General features: G+C 37.4%; 1 protein-coding gene across 5 annotated transcripts in view; it reads left to right on the top strand.

Moving 5' to 3' along the window:
- Window positions 1–4,238: 4,238 nt before the first annotated feature.
- The window catches only part of CHD2 (chromodomain helicase DNA binding protein 2), a 134,470-nt gene continuing 115,982 nt past the window's right edge, over window positions 4,239–22,726 (top strand). Inside the window, exons 1-7 of one of the 5 annotated variants that reach the window (XM_073882290.1) lie at window positions 4,239–4,695; window positions 7,011–7,079; window positions 7,654–7,740; window positions 10,044–10,126; window positions 13,686–13,755; window positions 18,609–21,756; window positions 22,099–22,231. In XM_073882290.1, the coding sequence (XP_073738391.1) occupies window positions 22,170–22,231 (62 nt within the window). In that variant the 5' untranslated portion in view covers window positions 4,239–4,695; window positions 7,011–7,079; window positions 7,654–7,740; ... (2 more) ...; window positions 18,609–21,756; window positions 22,099–22,169. Of the gene's footprint in view, window positions 4,696–4,850; window positions 5,030–7,010; window positions 7,080–7,653; window positions 7,741–10,043; window positions 10,127–13,685; window positions 13,756–18,608; window positions 21,757–22,098; window positions 22,232–22,726 lie in introns of those variants that run through there. The other 4 variants (XM_073882288.1, XM_073882289.1, XM_025893172.2 and 1 more) reach the window with 4 other exon arrangements.

Raw genomic sequence — 22,726 nt, forward strand, 5'->3', positions numbered from 1 at the left:
AAAGAAAGAAAGAAAGAAAGAAAGAAAGAAAGAAAGAAAGAAAGAAAATGAAAGAAAGAAAGAATTAAAAAAATCTGTCTCAAGCAGTTTTGGGTTGGAGCAAAATTAGTTGTATGCATACCATCTGCCATCTTTGCCTGAAACTCACATGCAGTTATACACATAGCCGCCTCCTTTGTGTGCTTCCTGCTTCAATTTAAATATTACCTCTTCTGAGAGGCCTTTCTTGACCACTTATCTGAAATTAAGCCCCCTATAGCACTTATCACTACCTGGTATTTTCTTATTTATGGACTTCTACCCCATTAGAATGTAAGCTCCATGAGAACAGGTACCCCGGCATCCCCAGCTTATAAAACAGTACTTCAAACATGGAAGAAGCTCATTATTGTCACATTATTCTAACTGTGCTTGGAAATGATATTTTGAGTATCAAATGAACGTCAATGCCATGTGTGAAGTACCCGGGGAAAAAGAAAGAAAAGACTGCCACATGGGAAGAGGGAGTGGGGTGTGTACAGAAGTAAGACAGAGTCTGCATGTAAATCATGCAGAATATAAGCAGCAAGGGAAACTGCAGGGAGAGTGCGAGCAGACCTACAGGAATCTGGAAAGGTCTGTATTTGAAAACTGTGTCTCTGACTTGAGTCAAGGACATCCTGGGTTTCTCTTGAGTCTCCATCATGAGCTAAGCTGATCCTCTGAGACACCCCAGGCCAAAGTGGACATGGAGGACGGAAAATGGAGAAAAGCTGACCTCACTGGTGTCTCTGCCTCTTTAATTGCCACATGAAGACAGGAGGGCGCAGGGGGCATGGTGAGAAGCCCTGTTCTGTAGTGTCTGAGGCCATGTTACACTGAGATTGAAAGCTGCTGCCCCCATTTTATGTACCAAGAATCCTTATCATCAACCAGGGACATTTTAGGTGCTGTTCCCATCCCTGGAGGTACTGAGTGTTAGGTGACCTTTATTTCATGAAAAAAAAAAAGTGTTTATTATAACAAATGCAGATGTCACAATTAAAAAGTTAAAAAAAAAAGTTACCTTCTTAAAATAGTGTCAGTTTTTAGCTCAGCAGATTATTTGAATTTTGTTCTTTCCTTTTCTTTCTTTCTTTCAAAAAAGTAATACATTCACATGGCTCAAATTTCAAAAGTCACCAATGGGTCGAAAGGGAAAAGTGACATTCCCACCCCATTCTCTACCTCTGAGGTCTCCTTGGAGGCGACCAGTGTAAACAGATCTTTGTATCCTTACAGAAATATTCTCTGTCCATCCATGTTTTCATTTGGTCACAATTATATAGGACCAGAACTACTCAGAGCACACGCAGAGGTCTTTCCTTTAAGTGAGCCAAGGTGAAGGGCTCTTTATTTTAGCCTGTAAAGAAACAGCAGTAATAGGAACCAGTGTGACTGGGGGAGGGAGGGAGGGAGCTCCTCTCTGTTCACTGGCAGATCACTTTGCACGAAAAGGAACAGTGCAGGGGATAGGATGGGGTCCTCCAGGGTCAGGCGCTTTTAATTTAGGACAGACCTGGTCTAGCTTTAACGAGGGATGGCTAAAGACCTGGTAAAGATATGGCAAAAGAAATCATGATTGACATGTGTGGCAGGGAATAAAGTTTCAACGTGGCAGATGAGGGCTTTCTCTGAAGAGGATGTCGTGTGGGATGCAAGCCTCGGAGAAGCAAGCTGTTTTATGTAAGCCACCCAAGGTGTATCTTCATAAAAGGGAGTCACCCCACAGTTGAGCTGTAGGGGTCCACTATCAAAGATGGACTAAAACAAGAGCTAAAGGATTCCCAGGTGGCAGGCCAGGAGATTGACAGTAGCAGCATGGGGTCCACATCTCGGAATTAAGATAGAATGGGTCTGACATTTCCCAATGGGAGGGAAGCCCAGTTCTGAAGGTGGAACATTTCAATGAAGTAGGGGATGGGGCAGCTGGCAAATCAGACAGCTCCTCATGACAGAGGATCTACTGAGCCCATCTGGCAAGGGGGCAGTCTTCAAAAAGAACCTGGGAGAGGCAAAAGGGTATGGGTCTAGAGCCAGAGCACCTGGGCTCAATCCTGGTTCTGGGGCATCTTAGCAGTGTGAGCCTGGGCAAGTTAAACTCCTTGCGCCTCAGTTTCCTAATAAAGATAATACAGAGAAATAATAATAGTCTCTCATAGGGATGCTGAGTTAACCTACCATGAGGGCCTAGAACAATGCCTGACACATAACTAACTCAATGCTTTTCAGCCATTACTGTTTTTTTTAAAAATGAGATTATTTATTTATTTGAGAGACAGACAGAGAGGGAGAGTGAGAGAGCACATGAGCAGGGCGAGGGACAGAGGGAGAAGGAGAAGCAGACTCCCCACTGAGCAGGGAGCCCGACCTGGGGCTTGATTGCAAGACCCTGGGATCATGACCTGAGCTGAAGGCAGACTCTTAAACAACTGAGCCACCCAGGCGCCCACAGCCATTACTGTTTTTAATAAAGGCCTGTTCAGGCCTGTTTTGCTGGCACAGAGTACTTGGTAAAGAATATGGAAAAGCAGAATCATAGATGGATTTCAGGTAGTGGTAAGAATGGAAAAGGGGAGTGAATGATAGCACAGCAATAACACACCAAGAAGCATGAAGAAAAAGGGTTCAGGGTGGGACTATTTCAGAGAAAAAATGTCTTGCTGCAGGTCTATAGTGCTCAAAGCTAGACTGTATAAGGGAATGTCTCTTGGATATTAAACGGAGAAAACTTAATTTCAGTTAAAGAAGCACTCTTTCCTGTGTGCCACTTAGAGCTCAACCTATATTGCTAAGGGCAGTGGCCAGGTTGCACAGAAGGAACCCAAGATCTGTAAGTCAGGAGACTTAGGTTCTAATCTTCGCTCTGCCCTAAGTACCTGATGCCATATTGAGCCAAGCCAGTTAATAGTTGTACCATTTTTAAAAGAAGGGCCAGAGCTAGTTTCTAGGCCTGATGAGTATTTAACATACTCTGAATCTAACCCAGGGGCAGGGTCTCAAGGGAATTCAAGAGTTGCCCCAAGAACCAGCCTCTCAAAGAAATCTGTTAAAACTAAGAGCCTCTAGTGTTCCTTCCCTTTTCCCGAGGTCCCTTGCCAAAAGAAGCAAGATTTCTAAAATGCTGGCAGTGGGAGAAAGCCACTTTTTCTTTTCTTATCCATTTCAGGAAAGTTTGGGTTTTCAGTTATTCCTATTGATTGTCTAGATCGCTTCCAGATTAAAGTTGGAAGACCTAGTGAAAAAAAGTGAGATTTTCTTAAAGCAAATAAAGTTTGTTTTGCCCCATTCTCTGGGAGAAGGCTGTACGGGTAGACTGTGATCGTTCAGGTTAAAACTACCCCTTTAAACAAATACTGCCCCAAAGGGTAGTATCTGGCCCAACCAGTATTATGAAACACTGATTCACTAAATTCAAAGGACACTGGACATACGAATAGGCTGTCTCACGTGAATGGTAACAGGAAGCTTACCAACCCTCAAGTAAATGGCAAGCCAATTTGGATACTGGGCTAGGGGGATGCCCTTGGTTGTAAAACCACTGGTCCTGACTTTGCGACCCTCAGGGAAGGACCGGTTGGTTAGAAAAAAAACCTTGAGTTCTACAGCTGAGGAGATATGGCTTGTTTGCTCGTCAACCTGTCAGTCATTTTCCTTTTTCTAAAAAAAGAAAACAAAAATCTGAGCTCAGAAACACTGAATTCCGAGCTTTTTCCAAAAGTGAAGTCCTTATCTCTAGGTCTCTGTACTAATGATTTTAACCTGGCCTATCCGGCGCCAGGAAGCCCCCCCCCGCCCCGCCCCTCACAAGCCAGCCTGGAGGGGTCCGCACTGCGGGGAGCAAAGCAACAGCCCAGCTCCAAACCCAAAGATTCTATCACCAGCCAATCGCGGGCTCGTGCCCCTCAAGAAAACCAGAAACACCTAAGGGGAGTGAGTGGCACTAAAGTCAGCCTATCCGCACGGCGGCAGCTGAAGGGGTGGGATCAGAATCAGCCAATAGTATCGAAGTAGTTGTTGTTAGGTGGGAGGAAGACGCCTGCGAGCGTGCGTGAGGCTGTTCCCGGGAAGGGGTGGCAGGAAGCTCGCGGAGCCAATGGCTGAGGCGGGCGGGCGGTGGCGCGCGTGCGCGCTGGGACATGGGGCTGCGGGCGGGAGGCGGGGAGGGTGGGGGAGGGGAGCGGGCAGGAGCGCGGCGGAGCTGCTGCTGCCGCCGCAGCCGCCGCCGCAGCGAAGAGGCCATGTTGTGTGGTGTGTGGGGCGGGGGGGAGGAGGAGGAGGGAGTAAAGCCGAGAGAGGAGACGGGAGAGAGACACCACACACACACGGCACAAGATGGCCGGAGAGGCAGCAGCACCCCAAGCTGTCAGGCGCTGCGCCGCGGCCGCGGGGCCCGCCGGCCGGCGGGAAGCTGCGCCCGGGCGGTCCGCAGGCCCGCGGGAGCGAAGCGGCCGCGGCTGAGGCGAGATGGGCCGCGCGCCGGTGTCGGAGCCCGCGGCAGAGGCTCCCGGGGCGGCCGGGCCCACGACGCCGAAAGCGCCGCTGCGGCAGCGGCCGGGGAGGCTCCCCGGGGCCCCGGCGGCTCGACCCGGAGCGGGCGGGAGGCTCGGGCGGGCGGCCCGGCGCGGAAGGCGGGTGCGGGCGACCAGGAGGTGCCGACAGCCGCGCTCGGACCCGGTGAGTGGCTCCCCGGCTCCTTTTATTGTCCTTTGTCCTTGGGAGGAAAAGCAAAATGTCCTTGAGCGCGCGAGCAGGAGGGGGCGGCGGGCCGGGCCTCGCCTCGCCGGCCGGCCCTCCCCGAGCGGCCCCGCCGGCGTCGCCTGCTGGCTCTCCGGGCGGGAAGCGCCGGGCGCCGCGGGGTCGGGGCCGGGGGGCGCGCGGGGCCCCGCAGCAGACCCCACGGGGGGCGGCCTCGCTGCCCGCAGCGGCCCGGCCGGGAAAGGGGCGGCGGCGGGTGACCGCAGGCGGGAGCCCGAAGGCGACCGCGCGAGGAGAGCCCCTTTCTGTCCGGGTGAGTTATTTTGATATTTAGGGTAAGGAAAAAAGAAATCCCTTTCAGGTTCTCCAACGGGGGAGCTTTTTAACCTCTTTCCGGCGAGGTGGGAGCTCATCTTCATGGTCGAATTTAAAAGAACAATGGAAGCCTGACTAGGTTTAAACAAAAATAAAACTTGTTTTTTTTTTTTTTTTCCTTTTGGGTGTTGGCTTTTAACTCTTTCAAAGCCGATTTTGAAAACGGCTGCAGTGTTACAGATGAGAAGGTACTTGAAGGTACTTGCTGCTTATTAAAACCTTTATGACGTTAAGGTTGTCTTTTAAAAAATGCAAGTTGGAGAAGTGCCGCTGGTATTTCAGAAATTACGAAGATAAGTTTACTATACCGTCAAGGCTGTTTAATGGAAATAGGCTTTAATTTCGATGCTAGGCGATGACGTTTGATTAAGATAGTTTATTTTAGCGACAAATTACGCCAAGATTAGTTGACATTCTGATGTTTGAATAATGATTAAATACACTGTTTGGTACTTTTTAAAAGGTCATAAGGAGCCGTTATCTGTACCACACCTGAATGTTAGAACGTACTTGGATCAGTTCCTGGACTTCTAAAAGTTGAAGTTCATCATTTTATTATTTTTAAAAATAATGTATGTTAGCACAAGCCATGGTCGACAAAACTTTTACAAAGGAATATTCTGACGCCAAATCTCTTTGTGAAGTTACTTTCTCGTAGTGTAAATATTAAAGTAGGACTGTTCTCGGTAATGGGCGATGAAGAGGAGCCATATTTGTTGCATTTGTTGCATGCATAAAAATCTAGATATGCTTAAAACGGAACAGTATTTTATAATAAATATTGCTTTCTCAAAAATTTGCAGAGTCCTGTATAGTTGTGAGTTTAAAAAATTGAGAGGGGATTTAAATTGAATGGTTTGAAGAACAAACCACGAATGCTCAAATCTTTGTGTATTTTAGAATATATTTGTCTTTATTTTGCGGTAGCTCTTGTGTTGTAAAGGTGTAGATCTACGTAAAAATAGTGGGCAGATTTACGTAGTACCTAGAAAATCAAAGTTATTGGTGTAATCACCGTATTTCTGAGGATATTTTTGTCAGTGAAATTGTTTTATGTTCTGAATAGCATTCATATAGTGCTACATGTTACATCAGTTGCGCATATCTTGATTTTACAGAATCTTGAGTACCAATTTTGGTTTTTCAAGACAACGTTTTTGAAATTTGTGAACACTGAAAGTAGTTTTAAATGTATATTCTGAATGTATTTTTTCTGGCTCCTATTTTGAATAGTGAAATGCAAAATAATTGCTAGCAGTTTAACCTCGTAAGATCTTTTTACGGGAGCAATGGGGGAAGGGAGAGACTGAAAATGTTCAAGACCCTGGTTTGAAATTGAATAAAGGTCATAGATACTACATGTTTTAGACTTGCTTAAAACACAAAGCTAATATCCCACTTGGTGAGATCAAATAACTTGTGGTTTAAAAATTTAAAGTAACCAGTAGCCATTTTAACTTCACTAATTTCTCCTAGAGGAAGTTAATTTTTAATTGTTTCTAAGTGTAAAAGCTATTTCTAGATGGTAATGGAAATTTTAAGATGATTTTAGTGTTTAAAAACGGTAAACTTTTCCTTTGTTTTGTGTATTGCCTGGCATCAAAAGAAAAATAAAAAAACAAGGTTATAGTCCTAAATCTGTCTGAAGATGTGAATTTTCTGTAGTTTATTCAATATCAGTGCCTTAATATCTAGTGTTTGTCCATGCCACTAAAAGATGAGGAAAACAAAGATTGATATATTATTGAGATAAGAAATAACTGCAACCTTAAATGTAAAGGTGGTGTGTCGATAAGCCGTCCCTAAATTTGTCCATAGATCATGTATTTGGAATGTTTTCTCATTGTTTCATCACACTGAAACTTTGGCCAAGAAATGTTTAAAAATCAAAACATTGATATCATCTTTTTTTTTTTAAGGTAACTTACAAGATTAAAATTAAATTTGGTTGATGATGGTTCTGAACAAATACAGCTCTTTTATTTGAGGTAAGACTGGGTAAATTTTTATTACTTTCTCACATAAAAATAAGCCTATTTGGTTTTAATTTTGCTCTTTGATAATTTATATTTCCAGTAAGTTAGTGATTATGAGTAAACTAAATATCTGAAATAATTTTACAAAGCCTTTAAACCTCTCCATTGAATGAAGAGTATATGTGCTTAGCCATTGTAACTTAATGTGCCTTTTGAATAGTTTAAAATACTGAATGTCTCTTAAGCCTTTGTTTAATTTTGGGATCAAGAAAAGACTGATTATATTTTGAGAAAAACCAGAGATACATTTTTTTCTTTTTAATTCTCTAGTGTACTGTGCAAACTAATTTTTTAAGTATTTAAAGAAATGAATTTATTGGAAAATTTGAACTAGTTAGTATTCATAGATTTTAGGGAAGAACATTTTAAAAATCAAGTTTTGTGAGCAGACTTTAGTTTTTGTTTTCAATTACATAGTAAAAGTTGTAAAACATTCCTACTTGCTATTTGTTGTTCCATCAATAAATTGTTTAGAATATTGGTGTGTGTTTTTTTTGTTTTGTTTTTTTTTTCCCCCTCCCAAAAGGTATGCCATTTTGAAGACTGAGACCCATGGAGTTTTATCCTTGAGTATAAAGGAAATGTTTGCAAAAGTCTCTATTTTATATAGCAAGTAAGTAAATGTTTTATCCAACTTCTTAAATTTAATAGCTACCAACATTTGAGTAGGAAAATAACTAAAGTTTGTCAATGAAACATAAAATGTAGACTGTCTCGAAAAGGAGATGAGGAAAAAGTCCATCAAATTCCTTTACTTTAAATCAAAGCACTTTTGTATTTTATTAAAACATTTGATATACGTAATTTATATCAGAGCAGTAAGACATTCAGTACTTTTTAGTAATATGCTGCTTCAGGATTATGGTTAAATCAGTAGTTGAGTTATCAGAATCATGTCTTTATAATCTGAAATTCTTTAGCCATTTTTTTTTGATGATATAGATCATGTTTTTGAAATGCCCTAGAATTTTGCATTTGCTGATTTTCCAGTTCTTAAAAGAACTGTATTTTTAAAAGTGAAGACACTTCATATTTTAGTTTCTACTAATAGATTTAATACATTCAATTTACCTATTTTTGATTTTGTTTTCAAACAGGTACTAAAATGAGTTATCTCACAGGAAACTAGAATAAAGCATCTATAATCTATAGCTTAGTAAAATTGTTTTTAAAGCATAAAAGGAAGAAATAATTTTCAACATGTATGGGGTACTTTGACACCTTAAAACTAGATATGTGAATGAAAAAAACACGTCTGCTGATAATTTTCAAAAAATGTTCTTTATGTGTTAACACTGAACGTGGAAATTACTGTCAAGCTGATGTTAGGGATTTAGCAGAGGAAATATGTATATATAGTAAGAGATATCTTGGGAAATTGTAAGAATAGCCAAATAAGTAATATGAAGGCAAGTTTATCTTTGTCCTTGAAATGTGGAAAATCTTTTATCTCTTGGTGTTGGCTTATTGTATTCATTGAAGTAGGTGATAAAGGTAATATTTTTATTGTATTTGTTTTACCTTAATTCTTATTCATTTTGCAATTTGATCAAATTTGTGTTTATTTTAGTATGCAAAAGAAAACTAAATGTTAAGACTTAAGTATAGTGTTTTTAAAGATCTAACATCATACAAAAAAAAAATCAAGCATTTTTCATCTTAACCTTTAACACAAATGCCAAGGTTAGGGTTTCTTGTATGGAAATGATAGGATATTAGATTACTATTCAGATGTGGTTGGGCACTGTTATAAAAAATGAGAATTGGGCCTCTTAGACACAAATGTATGTGAAATATAATGTGATTTTAAGTTTAAATCAGCAATAAATTTATAATGGGCTACCGATGGTGCAGTTTGACCCATTAAAATAAAAAATGAATGGTTGAAGGTTAGAAATGTTACATGATGATTTTATTTTTATTTTTTTACTACAGTATCAATAAATATAAAAAAACTAAATGATACAGTAATTTCTAAATTAATCCCCAATCTAATGGAGTACAGCTTCCTTTTTATCACCAATAAGATAAAGGATTATAGCAAATCACACTTTAAAAAGGTCTTTCATATACTTCAGCTTTCATGATGATGCTTAACATTCAGTGTTCTGGTATTTGCTGCTTGGGCCAGGCTTGTAAAAATGGGCAATATATTTGATGGACAAAAGTAATGGACACGTGAGGGTAAATATAAATGTGAAACTATTTTAAATTACCAAATTTCATTAAAGTAACATTTACTACCATATTTTGCTTGAGAACCAAAGTGACACTTAAATACTTGTTTTTATTTTGGCATTTTGAAGGAACTTTTAAATCATAAAAATCACCTATTGAATTGGTGACTAGGTTTCATGGCCTTTGTTACTATGGTACTATTTTAAAAAGTACCTGAAATTCCACAGAAATGAAAGCAGCCATGCCCGTAGTTAATTACAAGGTTTTCATGAACTATGGTATGACACTTAGCGGCTATATTATATGATATAGATAACTTTGAATATAAATTTTCTTTCAAGTTGAATTAAGTGGTATTTGTAGTTCTTTGATTATTTAAAAATTTGGACTGGACAACCAATTAATACACTTTTTCTCCCCTGAGATATTTTTGTTGAGAGACATAAGGGGGAAAAGATACTAAGAGAACATCTCCATCTTCAATAATGAGAGGTGTATGTGATAGAGTGGAGAATACAACTGTGATTCAGCAATCAGGAGAGGAACTTCTAAATGTAGACTAGCCCTGTAATCCTGACATTCACTGTAGACCTTAGTTTCCTAACCTATAGAAAGTATTTGGAGTTTCTAATCTCTTAAGGTACTTTTAGCCCTTAATTGTGTGATTAAAAATAATAGTAAGGAGTGTCTTATTCTTTTATACAAACTGGAGAGTAGTTTTTATAATTTTTGCATTAGAAATTATGTATGCTGTTTCTGTGAAGACATGGATTTGAATAACATGAGACCCGGGTGATACACTGTACCTGACTTTCATGATGGTATGCATTCCAAAATATTAATATAAATGCGGATGTTGGAAGGTTGATTTTAAAAAATAGTTAAGGTGTGAAATTGTATTTAAACAAGTGAAATTTAGAATGCTGCAATAAAATGTTGGATTTTTTCCCCCTAATAATTTTTAAATATACTTAAAATTTAGTGTATTTAATGTAACATTTGCATCTGGCTATCACAATTATAAATGAGGATTTATCATTTACATGCTTGACATAATTGATTTAATTTCCTTAAAGAAATTTTTATGTTTCAAAGATAAATATTCTCATTTTACCAGCTACTTTCCCCTTCTGGGTTGAGTGGCTCAATACAAACTTGTAATTTTCAAATTGGCTGTTATTTCTGAATGTAATTAACCTTTACAATTTAAATTCAAGGATGTTCTGAAGTTAATAAATAAAAACTATATGACTTGATTGTTTTCATAACATTCAAGTGGCATGTTTCCTACAACTGGAAGAAGTTTTGATTTGTACATTGTACAAGTTAGATCTGTGTTTTGGAAAACAATCCTTTGCTTTTTGAAATTAAGCTATTTATTTGATAATGAATATTTCCCAAACAAGCAATTTATACCCTTAATGTGTACTACATAGTAATCATAATTATTTTAATTTAGATGGTGAAGGTAGTTTGCTTAACTTTAATGGTTTCTGAGTTGACTTGTGAATGTTAATGACTTTATTGCTACCTTATTTTTGTGGAAGATTTCATGTATGTATTTCAAAGTGCTCTCAGATTTTATTCATTTAAATGTAAAAATTGTTTTAAGGACTTTAACAAGTTAAAGTTGACAAAATCTATATTTTAAGAAAAGCACAAATGGGCTAATAAAGTTGTCTTTGCCTTTTAATACAAAAGGACCAGCAGTCAAAATGTACATTATACCTATAATTTTATATTAAATGAGAATCTATAATATTGCAAACTATTAAAGATAGGTAGGAATATGAGCAAAATTACCAACTTTTATAGTCTGCTTAAGCCAAACTTGGCTCTTCCCCACCCTTTTTAAAGGAACGCAGAGTACTACTTTCTCAGTTTTGGGGAAGGAGATGGTATGGTAGATTACATTGGTGTCAGTAATTTTTGAAGTGGTGCAAAGTGAGATCCAAGGCCCATACTCTTACTTACAGGTAGCTTTTTATTTTTATTTTTTTAAGATTTTATTTATTTATTTGAGAGAGAATGAGAGATAGCATGAGAGGGAAGAGGGTCAGAGGGAGAAGCGGACTCCCCACTGAGCAGGGAGCCCGATGTGGGACTCGATCCCAGGACTCCAGGATCATGACCTGAGCCGAAGGCAGTCGCTTAACCAACTGAGCCACCCGGGCGCCCACAGGTAGCTTTATAATCACATTGTCAGACCATTGTGAAGGATTTCCCTCAGACATTTCTTTTACCGATGAAAGTCAATTCCGCCTTTCTCTTAGGAGTTAAATCAGTTGAGTTCATTTGGTTGATTTAATACTTGTTTTGTTAACAAACTATATTCCCTATTAAGGTCAGATTGAATTTGGAAGCTTTTAAAGGTAAATGAATAATGCTGTTTCATGTAAATTGTTTCATTTGTTAACTTGGTGGGAGGATATTTTAGCATCTTAACTCTTAGAGGTAATTTTGAAGCAAATCTTTGCTGTATTTCTTGATTATGATTAGTCAAAATGACTAAAGGGATTTATATTTTGTAGTATAATCAGGAACTTGCCTTATAATTTGAAAATCTGAAATTTTAGTCTTGGAACAGCATTTGAGTAGGTAACTTAAATCCTAAACTATTGTGCTAACTATCCCTGGGTTGCCTGGGTGGCTCAGCCATTAAGTGTCTGCCTTGGGCTCAGGTCATGATCCCAGGGTCCTAGGACTGAGCCCCACATTGGGCTCCCTGCTCTGCGGGAAAACCTGCTTCTCCCCCTCCGACTCTGCTGGCTTGTGTTCGTGCTTTCCTTATCTCTCTTTCTGTCAAATAAATAAAATATTTATTGTGCTAAGTATCCTTAAATTACTACACTTTTTTAAGATTTTATTTATTTATTAGAGAGAAAGCACAAGCAGGGGGAGAGGGAGGAGGAGACCTGCTGATCAGGGAGTGCGATGCAGGGCTCAGTCCCAGGACCCTGGGATCAAGACCTGAGTGGGAGGCAGATGCTTAACTGACTGAGCCATCCAGGCACCCCAAATTACTACACTTTAATATTGATCTTAAGACAGTTTTTTGATAGCTCTACGTGTTGTTATTATAATCATACTTAAGAGTAGAGTGACTGAAAAAATACATACCTTTATTCAGAGGGCATTTGAAATAGAAACATTTTCCATGTTTAGTTTATGGGGCATTTCTGTCTAACTAGTGAACAGCATGGATATGATACTTTTGTTATCAACTATTTTAAAAAAGGGTTAGTGTTGCTTGAGTAGGTCTGTACAGTTGGTAATAAAAGTAGTTTGAAATTTTGTCTAAAATTTCCTTTCTATTAAAATAGTTTATTAAAGTGCATGATGTGAAATAATATGATGGATAATAAATGAGTGAGAAACATGGCCCTGTAAGTGGGTAATGGAAGTTTTCCTTTAGAAGTCTTGAAAGTGGGGGGTACCTGGGTGGCTTAGTTGGTTAAGTGGCTGCCCTCAGCTCAGGTCATGATCTCAGGGTCCTGGGATTGAGCCCCATGTGGGGTTCCCTGCTCAGTGGGGAGCCTGCTTCTCCCTCTCCTCCCCACTTATGCTCTCTTCTTGCTCTCTCCCTCAAATATAGATGAATGACCAGAAATTAAGATAATTCTGTACTGTTAAGAAGTGATGTTGGAGGGCGCCTGGGTGGCTCAGTTGGTTAAGCGACTGCCTTCGGCTCAGGTCATGATCCTGGAGTCCCGGGATCGAGTCCCACATCGGGCTCCCTGCTCAGCAGAGAGTCTGCTTCTCCCTCTGACCCTCTTCTGTCTCGTGCTCTCTGTCTCTCATTCTCTCTCTCAAATAAATAAATAAAATCTTAAAAAAAAAAAAAAGTGATGTTGGAGGGGCACCTGGGTGGCTCAGTTGGTTAAGTGGCTGCCTTTGGCTCAGGTCATGATCCCAGGGTCCTGGGATGGAGCCCCACATCGGGTTCCCTGCTCAGTGGGGAGCCTGCTTTTCCCTCTCCCTCTGCAGCTCCCCCTGCTTGTGTTCTCTCTCTCTGTCAAATAAAGTCTTAAAAAAAAAAAAAAGTGATGTTGGGCTCTGTTGAACAACTAGCTCTACACCTTGATTGTGCTTTAAATCTAGAGAGACGAGATTTTATCTACTCTGTTGGAGTTCTTGGGGACTGAGACTTATGCATGGTTTTTATAGTAACTTATTCTGCAGGTGAGCCTCTTACACAGCCAGATTTAAAATCCTTGGGGTTAAGAACTTACCTTCTGCTTGGACTGTATTGTTCATAAATACATACATGTCTTGGTCTTCTGGTGGATCCTTATTTTGAAGTTTTGGAATAAATCATGGCATTTTAGTAGTCTCTTTTTATCTTTTTCTATGCATAAAATTATATTCTTTTTCCTGCAGAAATGTGAATCCAGAGACTGAATTCTCTAAAGGGCCTGTACAACGTAGTAGATGTTGGTGGAAGCATTTAGTAAGTTTTATTTAATTTTCATGTTTAATCATGTTTTTAAATTTTCAATGACTTTGGAAGTTTGAATAATTGAGTCAGAGTTGTAGAAACATAAAGGGATTTAATGAAGCTCAAAGCAGTACAAAAAAAAAAACCCTGGCTAGGTGTGTGTGAAGTTGATTAAAATTTTGTTTACTCCAACCTGTTATTTTCTTTCTTAAACTCTCTGACAGAATGCAAGGTAACCTATATTTGAACCTACTTCCAGCATTTCACCCTAGATCTGGGTGTTGGTAAACTCCCCCCTATGTTTGTAAATAAAGTTTTATTGGAACACAGCTATGCTTTTTTTATTTACACATTGTCTGTGTTTCCTTTCCCACTATAGCTGCAGAGTTGAGAGTGGTTGTAGTTAATGGTCACAAACCCTGAAGTATTTACCACCTTGTTCTGTAGAGAAAGCTTATGTCCTTGTCCTAGAGCCATTGCTCGGGTCAGCTTAATCCTTCCTATGTAGCACTCGGAAGCCTTTGGGCTGTCTTTTGGAAATAGAACATAACTTTTTAATGGATTTCAGTGTAACAGTTTTTAGAAATAAAGTAATTCTGAAATTTCCTTACACCTGAAGGCCCAACAAAAAGTTATTTTCACACTGGGGTTATGCTTTGATTTTAGAATACTTGGTTACTACTACTGTGGAATAGTTATTCTAATCCCCAACATGAGAAAAAGTGGGAAGAGAGTAGAAATGAATTTGGGTGAATTCTCCAAAGGATTTATTTATTATTGACAGAACTTTTTAGGTATGATTATTACATCCTAGCTGTTTCATAAATATTTTAGAATCACATTTGGGAATGTAGATTTTTAGATGATAACTGCTTCTAATTAGTACTTAAACTTCCATTGTATAATGGCTACTAGGTCCTGCAAAAGGTGAAGTTCTGGGTTTTTTTGTTAGGTTTTGATGGGGATAGTGAGGGCAGAAATGAAAACTTTCCTAATGTTGTACAATTATTGATCTCATGTCTCATTTTAAAGAGATTAATTGCCTGGCATATAGTGGATGCTCAATAAATACTTGATTTATGGTGTATCATTTCTGTTAAACATTATTTGTTAACTAGTGGTTTAGGTCTAATTGGAAAACAAAAGTTAAATTCATTATTAGAAATTTTAATGCATTATCTATTTTTAGTATGTCTGAAAACTAAAACTTTGAGTAAAGAGGAAAAAAGGATAAGAAACTACAGCTTTCAGTCTCTTAACATGTACATGTGGTCAGATTTTAAACTAATATAGGGACAGTGGGGAAGATTTCATTTGAGTATAAAACCTTAGATGATTCTTTTTCTTAGTTACCATAATTGATCTTATTCTCTGAGAGATCAACAGTTGGCTGGTGTTTTTCAAATAACTTTATAGTTAGTTTTTATGCCCACTGTATTTAGGACCCAGACTTAATAATATATTGTAATCCTATTGAGGATTCAAGCTACTTTCGGTAGTAAGACAACTTATGTGAGTTCACTATTAAATGTTTTCAAATTTAAAGACCAGCACAAAGAAGACTGAAATCAAGTCATAAGCACCAAGAATCTTAATTACATGATGGGAAGGATCAATTTCTGCCCCTCATCGTTATTTTATACTCTTTGGTCCCATTGGTTTTGTAATAACTGTTTGAGTTTTAAAGTGATATAAGTTAACATTAATTTACTGTGGCATTATTAGAGCCATCTACTTTTTTTTTTTTAAAGATTTTATTTATTTGGGAGAGACACAGCGAGAGAGGGAACACAAGCAGGGGGAGTGGGAGAGGGAGAAGCAGGCTTTCTGTGGAGCAGGGAGCCTGATGAGGGGCTCGATCCCAGGACCCCGGGATCATGACGAGCTGAAGGCAGATGCTCAACGACTGAGCTGCCCAGGTGCCCCTAGAGCTATCTACTTTTAAAATTAAGAATCATTAATAATTTCTTTTTCCTTGTACTCCTTCTTGTCCCCCACATTTTTTGTTGCTATTAAAAATGGGAGTTGCTGGGAAGTAGAGGTAAGGAGATTGCTCATGCTTATTTTAGGGGAGCCCCTCGTAAACCGAATTCAGTAATGAATCGCATTTCAACTGACAACTTCACTTGCTTGCATTTCAGCTAACTTACTTTACAACATCCAGTGATTTTGGAGCAAATTTAATGAATTAGATTTTAAAGAGGAGACCTCCTTGCTCAATTTTATGTTCTTAAATTTCTGGATGGGTAGTATTTAGGGATTTTAAGAGATAGCTGTTAGTACCTTTTATAGAAACCTTTACTTTTGCTTTCGGGAATTTTATTAGAATAAACAATTTTCTTTAAAAAGGAGATCTAAACTATGAACAGCAGAGTGGAAAAATTCTCCTACCTGCTCATAGAGTAAGCTTGAAGCCTCTATGCAAAATACACAAAAGATCTAGATCTGTTTGATGATGGAATTCTAGATAGAACTATCATCTTTTCTGTATGTCTGCAGTAATTCACAAGTTACTGGAGAGATGTGTAATAGGGCTTTGATATCTGAACCCTACTCAGTTTTCTGTACTGATCTTATTTTAATGCAAGATTAAATTCTCTTTAAAGCAGAAAGTGACTTTAAATAATTGACCCAGTTTATCCAATGGATTTTTCAGAGGTCTTGTTGCTACTGGAATGTAAATTATTTTGATTAGTAAGTTTAGTTTGTAGATCTCCATGTACTTTGGTTATTGTTATATGGGAATAATAGCTAAATAACATTTATTGGGGTCTTTCTATATGCCAGGTAATGTGAAAGCAATAAATGTACTAATTTAATTCTCACTACTGCCACATGAGGTAGGTACTACTGTTTCTATTTTACACATGAAGAACTGGATTTTGTTACTAAGAAAATATCCAGGCTCACAGAACTCATGCCTACTTTCTTTTTTGTTTTGTAACATAAATTTGCTTATTTGCAAATTTAGTTTTTTCAAGAATTTGGAATTCCATCAAAATAAATGTTACTCACAAATCCCTCATTGGTTTTTTAAGGTAGTTTGATGCTTGACTGAGCATTTTTGCCTATTAACAAAATTCTCATTTTTTGCTTTTCATTGGCTTTGTAGGAGTGCAAGACTGATCATGACTTTTTAATGTCACAAGAGTTGTCTGCTCTTGTAACATTTGTTTTATTTTTTTAGTCACCTTAAACATGTTACAGAATGATCAATATACTAGTATTTTCTAATCCCTATTGTCAAACAAACTATTGCATTTTATTAATTTTAGAATGATTTTAATGTCATTAGGTTTTCTTTTGAAATTAAAATAATGATTTTAAAAGGAAATTTCAATGTCCTGGATAAATTTTATCTCTTGTCCTGTGGCAAAAGAATATAAATTATAGCATTGAGTTTATCATTTAATGTACTAAACAATGAATTGTACCTCTAGCCATTGAAATAATTACAGCTTGTTAACAATACATTAGTGTCATTGATCCATAATTTTACATCACCAACTTCATTTAGAGCTTGATCTTGCTTTGTAACAATAGAGATTGGGGAGAAATTATAATAAACAGTGCAAGAAAAATGATGGTATTTTTATTTTTATACTTCTACATAGAAATATATGTCCCTTAGTTTTAGGGAATGACTAGTTCAAATGGAAGATACTTTATTGATAGGAAGAATGAATGAGTTCTTATTTTAGGGTGGAGAGAAATCAGGAAAGTATGTTAAGGAGAAACATCTTGCATTTGATGTTTATTACTGATGTTGTGACACTCATCTTTAGTCATATTTTAATATGAGTGGCACTGTCTCTTGGTAAATCAAGTAGTTTACTAATAAGTTAGATATTTATTTTGTGTATGTAGACAACAAATCCTAATTATAGTTTAGGAGATAAGATTTAACTACTTGAAGAGCAAAAATGCCTTGTATTTAATAATCTCCTAGTCACCCAGACTTTATGTCTACAAATTTAGTTTGAGAGCTGCTAAATTGGTAGAGAAGACCAGAGTTAAAACTTATTTTTGCAATTATGTTTGCTCGTGATGGATCAGGATCATTTATTTAATAGAATATCCTGGCTTCCCACTTAATCCCTTTAGTTCAAATTATTTAAGTAATGGATTTGTTTCTCTATTGGTAACATTTGGTATTTTGGCAACAGGAGTATTTTACTTGTATTTAATTTGAAATCTGATACCAATTTAGGCAAATATCATATAGGCCAGGTAGGTATTTTGCATTTTTGATCATTTTTTTTTTTCCTAGTTGCTACATATTTCCTGTATTCTCAAATAAGTAACTGAAGATGGTGGTATCTCTATTGGCCCTTTGTTATCTAAGCAAAATTAATTAACATCTGTTGAATTGGAAAACTATCCTGTTATCCACTGCTTTGGTGTTTTTTTTTTTCCTTAATCTCAAAATTCTTTTCCATAATTAGTTTTATTTGAAGAAGCTTGGAAAGTTTTCTGCATTGAGATTTAGAATCCATAGTGTTGGTGTAATTTAGCTTTCCAGGATTTTGAATTTGAATTTTTGTTTTTACTTACCATATTGACAGTGTAACAACATTAAGTATGTAAAATTTGACTATTCACTGCCACTTTTCTACAGTTACATATGTATCTGTGACAGTAGAAGAACTTTGTTACGAGTTTGCGGTCTTGCCATGATGCTCTCCTTGAGAAGTGTGCAGTACATACAATTTTAATATACTACAGTTTCATAGTTTAAAGCTGTTACAAAATTAAAACTTTGTGTATGGTAAGAGTATCTTCAAGGTGGGTGGATGTTCTTTGTTTGAAGGAATAAGATTATTGGTATTCCAACAGCATTTTTTTCTTTTAATGTTTTCATCAAGCACCCAGTCAGCTTGAAGAGTCTCAAATGGACCCTACCACTGAGAAAACAAGATGGCAGTCCACTATGGGGAATTGAGGAAAATGGATTAATACAAGAGTGCTGTGATAATAAACAACCAAGACAGGGTTCTTTTAACATGGATTTCATGAAATGAAGACATAGGTTTCTTACCCAGCACAAATGGACAGTGGATTTGACTTTCTAAAGACTTTTTGTATTACTAAAACAAGTACATTTTTGACATTTGGAGAAGAAAGATGGCACATTAACACAGATGTTAGTTTGTATGCCTGGAAGTTTTTGCAGTTTGACTTGTATGAGTATGATTTTGTGGAATGTTAACTTTAATAAAATTTCTAACACTTTAAAATTTCTCAGTTTGGGCTTTTTTTTTTTTTAAGCTGAAGTTTCATTAAATGTTCAATTACTGCCTTAACACTTTGACCTTTACAGTTCCCCAGCAGTAAAGTGTACTGAATAAAGCTGGTAAAATGGAAATGGTGTGCTGGAAGATGTTTTACTTGGTTGAATAAGATTTGTCTTTTTTCACAAAGTTGTGGAAATTTATTTGTGCATTAAGAGATGGTGGTTTGATTGAAATGCTATTTTGTGCTTTCTTGAAACATCTTGCAAAATAACTTACCAAGGGGTAATAATAGGAACTTTAATTTGCCATGAGATTGTAATGAGCCTATAAAACAAAATGCTTTTTGCCTCAAAATTCAGGATGAGTTATAAAATATTTTTATGGGTTATTTTGTGTTGATGGAAAAGGTCTCTTATCTCTGCTTTTTAATATTATGTCTATAGTAGAATATTCATCTGAACATTTAAATTGATGCCTCCTGTTGTTTTAATGGTTAATATCAGAGGAAGAGGTTGGATTTATATGGAAGTGTCCTTAGGGTATTCATAAAAGGACTTAAAATTTTGGTGGCAATCATGTCTATAATACTTTTTAAATAAATATGAAATAGGACTTTTATCTTGTATTTTTCTTAATCTGTTTAGGAATTTAGAATAAATAAATCATGCCGTGTCATAGATTATTGTTTGAATTCTAGGTGAATGCTGCTGTTCCCTTTATTGATAATTGATTAATACCAGTTTTTATAGTAACTTATAAAGGTGGGGTAGGCTTCATTTTGATGGACCAAATGACTTGTTGATTATATTTTCCCATTATACAGATAACAAGCAAGAGTTCAGCTTGAATTTTTTTTCTTTTGATGAGAAATAATCATTTTGTGTGATTAATGTCAAATACCATAGTGCACACATGTCTGATCAATACATATGCAATATTTGTTCTCATTGACTGATTTGAGGTGGTTGGTCTGTATAAATCAAAAGTGGAATTTTGGATTTTGATTTGGGTAGAAAATTTATGTTTTGTAGAAAGTACAGAATTGAAACTAGGTTTTGATTATGGATTTTTATTACCTAGTTGCAACATTGTTGCTTCTGTTAGGTATAAACCTAAAATGGATTTCTTCAGTGAGGGGAGGACATTGTACTGGCATATTATAATGTTAAGTGAGGAAAGTTGATTTTTTTGGGTGTGTGAATGTTTTCTGGGGTGCTTGTTGAGAGAAATGTGTTAAATTATTTGTTTCTGGCATTAGTAGTCATTTTGTTTCCAAAGATCTCATGGTTTTGGTATTTAGGAGAATTTGCCCTATGACATTATTTTGATAACTTGCCATCAGATAGGACCAATTGTCATTAATTTGCCATTCTCGAAATGGGTGTATGTATTTAGAATTTGAAATAAAAGGGAATGGTTGGGATATACGTGTTCTGTTGGTTTGGAGGTGGTGTTTCTTGGGTGTGTTATTTAAGGGTGCCCATAGTAGTTCCATGCTCTTGAATTTAAGATCTTTGTTTTGCCTGACTCCGTGTGAAGTAAATATATTGTGGTTGTGAGGATTTTTTGGTGAAGTTTGCAAGGTTATATATAATGGGTTAAAGAGTTCTATTAAGGTTTAAAGAAAAATTGAGATTCTTGGATAAAAGCTAGTTGCATTAATTTTTGCTCTAATGCAACTGAACACTAGGGAGGCGCTGTTGAGTTGTACCCCTTTTTTCCCAGTTGGGATGGAAAATTCCCCCTTAAACTTTGTCTTTAGATAATTTTTAGTCTTCATAAAGAAGGCAAGACTTGAATTTAATTTATGAAATTGAGGTTTTGCTTTTATTTAGAAACCATTTTACCCATGGGGGGTTAATTTTATAAAAGGTTAATACTTAAGTTTAGCTTTATATTCTCTAAGAATTATCCCTCTTTCAAAATGGCTTGATAAAACACCACTTCCTGTCCAGAGAGGAAGTTATTTTAGCTCAAGGACTGAAATATTTAGCAGATCTTTAGACAAAAGGAACAAATTACATTTCTCTCTGGCTTAAAAAGGGTGCTTGAGCCAGAGGGGGTTAAGAAACCCTCCCTCCTCCCCTTGATGGGGTGGTCTGGAGGGGCAGGGAGGTGTGGGGGTAGGGGTCCTCAGGCTCCCTGGGATGGAGGATCTTTTTTTTTCTTTCTTTTCTTTTTTTTTTTTTTTTGGTGGAGATGAAGGGGTGGGTCTATGGTACATCACCTGAGTTGTGGGGTAAATGTAGAGAGTGTCAATCAAAGGCAGAGCTCTCAGAGCTGGGAAGGAGGCTCTAGATGGCGGCTGTGCCTTAGAGAGAGCGCGCTCTGCTCACTGCCTTCGCCTCACTTTACGCAACTTTCCCTAACTTTCGGGCAGCCTCAGGGGGCCCCCGCAGCCCCCTGCCTCTCCTAGTGACTTACTGGGGTCGATTCGAGCCTTTTTAAGGGGGAAAAGCAGCTTTTAGGAGCTTTCTTTTCGTGCCTTGTTGGAAAGAAGCAGCCGTACTGAGAGCCCAGGTCGTTGTTTTTTCCAGCTTAGAAGCCATGGCGCACCTCCATTTTTGTGCGCTCTCCTAATGAGGTTTTTTTTCTTCCGGACCCGTTTTAGTATTAATTGTTGCTTTATTTTTTTGACCAGTTAACATATTGGAGGATTATTGTATTTATTTTTCGTTTTTGTAACGGAGAATTTTGTTTTTATTTTTAATTATTTGGGATCTGATATTTTTCTACTACTAGAATAGGACTCTCGCTTTGGACCTACTACATGGATCAGGTAAGTCCATGATCGTTAGTGATTATTTTAAAGATTTATATGTATAAGTTTGCTTTATTTTCTGTAAATATGAGAAATTCCTGGATGACGCAATAAGATACAGAGATTGTTATTTGTATCCAGTGTGTTACTTTGAGAAACTTTCCTTATTGATAGTGATGATTCCCCCTGTTCGGTTTATCCGTTTTTGTTTTTTTTTAAGGAAAAAATAGAAATATTTTGTTTTTTGGTGCTTACCGCTGTTGTATTATAACAATATCGTTACATCGTCAGGACTTTGTTCCTGATAATAAAAACCATCGATAGAAGCTGGGACCTTACCTTTCTTTCAACTTTTGACAGTAAATACCTGGGCACAGGACTTCAAAGCAAACACAGATTCCCCCTCCCCCTAAATATTTAAGAATTAAAAGATGATGAGAAATAAGGACAAAAGCCAAGAGGAGGACAGTTCGCTACACAGCAATGCATCGAGGTATGAGCTATCAACTTTCTTCCTTTTTTCTTTTTTTTTGGGGGGGGAAACCTCAGCTTACATTGTTTACCTTGACAGACAGGGAAAGCTGTCTGTATTATTTTAAGTATTTTACTAATTTGGATTCGTTTTTTTAAAGCGTGACCTTGAGATTGCTAATATGCCACACCCTAATTTTTTGGTAGCAATTTATGAAAGTTGAGTTGTGACTTAAGGCCTCTTACAGCAGTCAAAAGGTAAGGTACCTTTATTCAAAGGGGCCTTTCCTGTAAACTACAGTTTTTCTGTTAATAAATTTCAGTTTTTAGGTTTTTGTGCTGTAGAAAAATGACCTTGTCGGTTTAGCCATTGCTGCATTGCACCATTTTACATACAAGGCAAATTTTTTCTTTGAAGAATCTAGGATACCCAAACTTGTAACTGAAGGCCATAGAGGAGCCTTGTGGTAGTAAATTATAGTAAATAGACGTTTGAGAAAGTTATATGAATGAAAAA

This window comes from Callorhinus ursinus, unplaced genomic scaffold (assembly GCF_003265705.2).
Source record: "Callorhinus ursinus isolate GAN/ISIS: 27379988/994484 unplaced genomic scaffold, GSC_fseal_2.0 scaffold45, whole genome shotgun sequence".
Taxonomy (NCBI): domain Eukaryota; kingdom Metazoa; phylum Chordata; class Mammalia; order Carnivora; family Otariidae; genus Callorhinus; species Callorhinus ursinus.